Source organism: Cibotium barometz, chromosome 65, assembly GCF_041138505.1.
Source record: "Cibotium barometz isolate CiBa-2024 chromosome 65, ASM4113850v1, whole genome shotgun sequence".
In the NCBI taxonomy this organism is placed as follows: domain Eukaryota; kingdom Viridiplantae; phylum Streptophyta; class Polypodiopsida; order Cyatheales; family Cibotiaceae; genus Cibotium; species Cibotium barometz.
Genome location: NC_141110.1, coordinates 14,164,914 through 14,171,467, shown reverse-complemented (window position 1 = coordinate 14,171,467; position 6,554 = coordinate 14,164,914). Strand labels below are relative to the sequence as shown.

General features: G+C 40.5%; 1 protein-coding gene across 2 annotated transcripts; it reads left to right on the top strand.

Annotated features, from left to right (window-relative positions):
- Nucleotides 1–880: 880 nt before the first annotated feature.
- LOC147602950 (non-specific lipid-transfer protein 1-like) lies at nt 881–1,682 on the top strand. 2 transcript variants are annotated; one of them, XR_015265708.1, is made up of 3 exons: nt 881–1,346; nt 1,460–1,529; nt 1,633–1,682. XR_015265708.1 is itself a non-coding variant. In XM_086797364.1 (2 exons), exons 1-2 carry the CDS (start codon nt 895–897, stop codon nt 1,467–1,469), a joined length of 462 nt encoding a protein of 153 aa, XP_086653490.1. In that variant the 5' UTR covers nt 882–894; the 3' UTR covers nt 1,470–1,682. The 2 variants fall into 2 exon arrangements, 1 of the variants encoding a protein (XP_086653490.1); XM_086797364.1 differs by having other exon boundaries at nt 882–1,346; nt 1,460–1,682.
- The last annotated feature ends 4,872 nt before the right edge of the window (nt 1,683–6,554 follow it).

The window sequence follows — 6,554 nt, the reverse complement described above, 5'->3', positions numbered from 1 at the left end:
TGGCTAGCTACAGTGGTTACTAAAGTCATAGACAAGGTTGCACCCGCATAGAATGGCTTGATTAAAGGTTCCCAACATGGGTACGTGTGGAAGAAGGGTGGAGGGGCAAGCTACCATTAAATAGATTATTGTGAGGCCAAAGAGAGAGAGAGAGAGAGAGAGAGAGAGACAGAGAGAGAGAGAGAGAGAGAGAGAGAGAGAATCTTTGTAAATATATATACATCGATAACATCTACCTTTTTCAAAAGAGAGATGACATCTACTTTTAAGACTAGGGTGTGTTGAAATGTTGTCCACAACTATGTGATATTTAAGACTAGGGTGTTGAAATGTTACCCCTAGGTTAAGGTTAAGGCTTCCATTCCTCACCTTTAAGGGTTCCATTCCTCACCTTTTTAAGGGTTCCATTCCTCCCTGTGTAAGTGGTGGCACTCATGGGCGTGTCGGTGTTGATGTTGTTTTTCAAATATCCATTTAATTAGGGAAAAAAACAAATGTTGTCAAAATATATATATATATATATATATATATTGTCAGAATCAGTTTATATTCTGTTTTAGAAAACCTTAATTTCAAGAAATTATAGTTAATCTTATTGCGCTTTTACAATATGCGTTCAGAGTTTTGTACTCTAAAATCATCAGTTCTCCCATCTTCATTTATAAAATTCAAATGTGTTTGTTAAAATCCAAATGTACAGAGTACATTTCTGAAAGAGATTTGTTACGGTAGTGGTAGTTGTGGCAACTCATTCAACGTGCAAAGGTTGGATGGAAGACCTCATAGTAGGCATGTCACGTCGGCACCGCATTTTGATGCGTGTGCGAGCAGAACTTCTGGACGTAGCCAACCCTCGAGATTCAACTTAATTCCGTATACTCTCCAACGATATATATGGCCCATGCACCAGATCGCTTTGAATCAGTAGAAGAGCTTAGGCATTATATCACAGACTGCTCATCAATGGCTCTCTCAGCTATTATTATGAACAAGAGCGTAGGCACTAGTGCCGTTTTCCTCCTGGCCTTGCTGGGGGCCTGTGCTTATAATTTGCCTCAGATGCAGGCGGCCATCAGCTGCGATACTGTCTCCTCAGCACTCGCCCCTTGCCTCCCCTATATCGAAGGCTCATCCGCCAACCCTACATCCGGCTGCTGTGGTGGATTAAAGAGCCTGTACGCTGCGACCAAGACCTCGCGGCCTGACAGGATTACAGCCTGTAAATGCATTGAGGCTGAGGCGGGTACAATCGGCGGCAGCCTCAATTCTGGCAACGTCGCAAGTCTCCCTAGCAAATGCGGTGTGAACCTGGGCTACAAACCTAGCGCCAGCATGAATTGCGCTACGTAAGCTTCTGTCTCCCGTGATTAATCTTCTCGGTGATTCAATCGATCGATCGCATTATCTCATGCTTTCTAATTACCCGCGGATGATCTTACTCTGCGTGTGTATCTTGCAGGATTCCCTGAGTGAGCAGAATCCAGTCTGCCAAACAGTCATCGCCATGCTCACCACTTGCAGCCAGCTGCTTAGCTACCGTCGGCGCTGGGTGCTATAGTTAATTAGTGTTTAATTGTTTTCCTGACGTTAGGTTGAAAGAAGGTTTTCTTGAACTTTAGTTATGTGATTTGCAATTGTCCAACTAATCATCTTGAAATAAACGTCTGCGTTTTTTTGCTACATGCGACTTGCATCATGCACGATGTCCTCTCTTTCTCTCTCTCTCTCTATATATCTGTCTGGTGCTTGTGGGGGCTTGCATGCTGCTCTGTGCGTGCAAAAGAAGACTGCCTTCTCTCTATCTGGTTTGTTTCTGTGTAGGGGAGGTCGAGTACCCCCCAGCTCTTCTGTCTCTGTGTTTCGTTCCTCTGCGCAGCCATGAGGAATAGACTCGCAGTGCGAAAGGGGGAGTCAAAGCGAAGATGGTGGTAGTGCGCCTGCACATGCACAGTACGTATGACGACAGTAGGAGAGGAGCACTCTCAGGGGGAAAGGGGGCAGATCTGCCGGAGACTTTTTTATTATGATTATAGAAAATTTTCAACAATTTTGCTATTTGCCTTGTAGATTTTAATAACAATATGGATCCTAGAAGTTTTGAAAGGAACTCAAATGAAGGGAAAAATAAGGCCCATAGTGTGCTTGCAGGCTAAAGCCCCCCTAAATATATTTTTGATTAATTAATTAGATGGTGGTTGAGGGCCCATAGGAAAAAAAATTGTAAGGTTTATAAGTCTAATTTTTTTTTATAAGGTTAACGGTTGGGTGTTAGGTAGGATTTAACATGATTGTGAATTTTTTGGGACAGTGTGCATGCATGGGGGCTTGGTGGGAATTAAGGGGGTGCATGGGGTGGCTCGTCGGTTGTGGGTGTCTCCTTCGTCATCATCTATACCTCCTCTACTCCTGAGGTCGTATCTTTCTTCCTATGTGTTGCTATCTATGTTTAGGGCGGGGAGTCACGTGGTTAGTGGTGTGGGGATGCTCCTTCGTATGCGGCTCGCTCTTACGTATTGCTGTCTGTGTTTAGGCAGGGGGTCGTGTGATTCATGGTGTGGGACTGCTCATTCGTCGGCATCTCCTCTATGTTGCTGTCTATGTTTAGGGTAGGGGGTTGCGTGGCTCGTGGTGTGGGGCTGCTCCTTCGTTGACATCTCCTCTGCCTGCGCGTGTGCTGAGGTGAGATGCAGCTCGCTCCTTTCTTCCCCTGAGTGTTGCTCAGAGCGTCCACATGTCTGTGGTGGTCTATGCTGTGATGGTATGTGGTTGGTTGCTGGAGGTCTATGCTTCGTTGTCAGTGATTAGTTGCTGTGATGGTCTCTGATTAGTTGCTAATTAATGATTAGTTGCTAGTCCCTGTGATGGACTGTGATTAGTTGCTGGTTCGATTTTATTGTTTAGTTGCTAATTAATGCTTGTTTGTTGGTTCGATTTGATGAGAACCTTGCTAATTTGTCAGATTTTGTAATTGAATATCGATTAAATGTGTTTAAATGTGTTTAATTAATTATATGTAGATTAAAACTAATTAAATGCAAACCATTAAATTTGGTGGTGCAATTTATAAATTTATGGCTTTTTTAAAAATATTTTTGCAAACCATTGAATATATAATTCTTTATAGAAACTAAGGTTTAAACCTAACAAAAAAATTCTAAGGTGAGAACCTTAGTAAAACAATGAGAAATTCTTTTTCAACCCTAATTAATTCAATTCTTTTTGAGTGATAGGTATGCAAAATTTTTGTGCTTGGCCAATAGTCTCGATGTTATAGTCACTTATTCACTCAACCTTAGCTTTATATATAAATAAAGGTTTCAACCTTAATTTATATCAAATAAATTAAAATACAAGACCATATAAATTTTTTTATTCGCAGCAATTTCTCTGTCGAAATATAATACAAGACCAAATAATTTATTTATTTCGGTGCTTTCACTCTCTCTGTCACACGATTTTTTTTATAAAAAATATCTGATTCGTCTCTCGTTCGCTATTGTATTTGCCATACAAGACCAAATAATTAAGGCTATTCGCTGCTCTCTGTCGCGCCATATTTTTAGAAAGAAAATTACAAAGCACATCTGAATCATCTCTGTTTCACTACTAAATTCGCCACCTCCCTTGTCTACCAGCTATGACGCAAACAATGTATCTAGATCGTCTTTATGCTGCTATACCAGCATAGCGAGGCAAACGACCTCACGGAATTCAACGACATTATCCTTTTTGTAAACTTGAGGCGGTGAGAAGAATCGGGAAGAATCCTTTTTGAGTCTAACATTTTTTAATCCTATCTTAAAATTTGATCTCCTAAAGTTGAGGCCCTTGTACCTTTTTTTGGGGACCAATAATATTTATTTATATTAATTGTTCCAAATCGGACATACACCAAACCCAGAATACCTACTATCTACTCTTTTTTCACCTCATTCAAGATTTTACTCAGTAGTGCAACCATGGGGGGGCTGTTTTTCTAGCAGTCCCCCATACTTTGACCAAACCTTGACTGGGAGTGTCAACAAATGTGTGATCAATTTGTTTTTCCTTGCGGTACCATCTCTGAGTTTTAGGTCCAAATCTAGGAGGTCTTTTCTTCTCAACCAAACATCTCACCTATAGCCAACAATCCAACATTAGGGGAAGAACCCTAGTATGTTTGAAGCTTGGCCAGAATTAGAGAAACATTCAAAGCATATTCCTCTGCAGGTTCTAAATCAAGGTTCTAAATCAAGGTTCTAAATCAACAAATCCAATTCTAGAGATCTAATTTTATTTACATTACATACAGTCTAGCACATCACACACATTTATACATCAACTCTAGTCTCTGTATCCTGCAACCCTCTACATGTAGCCCTCAAAAACACAATTTCATTCCTGCTAGTCTAGATTTCCCATAAGATGCAAGTTCTGATAATGTTGAACACCAGCCCACTGAGTTCATCACTGTTTGCCCACTTCCCAAGTAACCAGTCTTCCCAAAAAGTTTGCATATTCACACCCTTCTCTATCCACTTAGTCATTTTGCACCAAGTGCTCAGGGATTTCATTAACGTCTTCACAATTTCGTGATCACGTTAACAAAACCTCGTGTTCACAAAAAAAATCTTGTGATCACATGCTATATTCACAAAGCTTCCACAAGGACCTAAAAAAACTATCTTCTCCAGGACTTTAAGATATTTTTAGGTGGCTGTTGACCTACTGTTATGTGAAGATGGTAACATAAGAACATGTGACTAGCTAGTTTCCATGTGTAGCCAAGCTTTTCAGGGGTTCCAAAATGGCGAGTGACCTGTTTATTTTGTGAACGGTAACATGTGAACATGTTAATAACATGTTAACACATGTTATTAACAAAAAAAAAGTTGTGATCACGTGAATATAAAATCATTGCAAGTGCTCCTTAGAGCTGGACATTCCCAAAACAAATGTTTGCCACTTTCTATTGAAGACATGCACCTAGGGCAAATGCCACTAGCTATGTTTCGTTTTTGCAGTTTATTGTAGCCAATAGGTAATTCCCACATGCAAACCTTCCACAAAAAAACTTGAAATTTCCTAGGGACCTTACAATTCCAGATCAAGTGCCATCTCTTTTTCCAACTAGAGAAGCTCCATTTTACATTCTATATTTTGTTACAATACAGTACAATGGCATCCCCCTTTCTCATTAATGCACACATGTCCCTAGTTTTCCCTCCTTCAGTTTGACACCATTAATCCAAGTCTGGACAATCCTTGATCCAGACTGAAGTATCAATTGCTATGGAACATAATTCACTATGCAACACCTCTAGCACCTGAGTCATCAAGTCTCTCTCTCTCTTGGTTAATTGAAATTCCAAAGATAAGAGGTTCACCTCTTTCCACCCGGCAAGATCCCTGTCCCAGTAGTCAGCCAGATATCTAATGCCTTTGTTGTTGAGAATCTTTGCCACAACTGTATCAAGTAAAGATAGGGGGGGTTAAGCTTATGCATCCACCATAAACCCAAGGATAGCATGGAGTTACCAGTTACCCTCCCACCACCATCCCAAGCCATGAAGCCCAAATTATCTTTCCAGCAATTGCAAAGCAGTTTGCAAAGATCTGAGCATGTGATTTTAAGAGGAGCGTATGAAAACAATTTATCTTTCCAGCAATTTGCAATTGCAAAGCAGTTTGCAGCAAAGATCTGAGCATGTGATTTTAAGAGGAGCATATGAAAACAGTTTATCTTTCCAGTTTAAGTTCCCCCATATCTGCCCTTAGCCAACACATCAGCCATTTCCACTAATTCCCTCCTCATTAAGGCCCAAGTAGCATTTTGAGATAAAACCCTAGGGAGCATCAGAGCCTTTTTGGCAACACAATGGGTGGGCAAATGAATAACACCAATGAACCTTCCTTTTTAGGCACTGACACTTTATCCCAAGCCAGCCAAGCAGGAACTCTTTTCTTACCATTACCATTTCTCCACAAAAAGTCTCTAATAGGGCCAATGATTTTCTTCCAACGACACTTCCCAAACTTTAACACAGGACTTAGAAACATGATATAAGCATTCAGAACTGAGTTGCAGATATCAATCCTGTTATGGAAGGGAACTTTCAAACCTTCCCACGTTTTCAATTTATCCAAAAATCTATTAATGGCCCACATTACTAGTTGTTTATTAGTAACTCCAACCCCAAAAGGAACACTAAGAAGTCTAACAATATGGCCCTTTTGTACCACCTCATAGCCCCACCTTTGAAGATCAAAGTCATTAACTTTAGTCAAGCTTATGATTCTAGATTTCAGAATGTTACATTTAGAGCCTAAGGCATTGGCATACTCTTGTACTAGCTCTAGGGCACGTCTCACATTGTTGTTCTCAGCCCTTAGAAATAACAGAGAGTCATCAACAAAACATTGAATTACAAGCTCTTCACTATGCTTGAGTTCTAAGCCTATAATCTTCCCTTCACTCCATGCTAGTTTTAATGACAAAATTAAAGGGTGAGAGGCAATAGCCCAAAGTAGGGGGGCTAATGGGCAACCTTGTCTAACTGATCTGTTGATCTCAA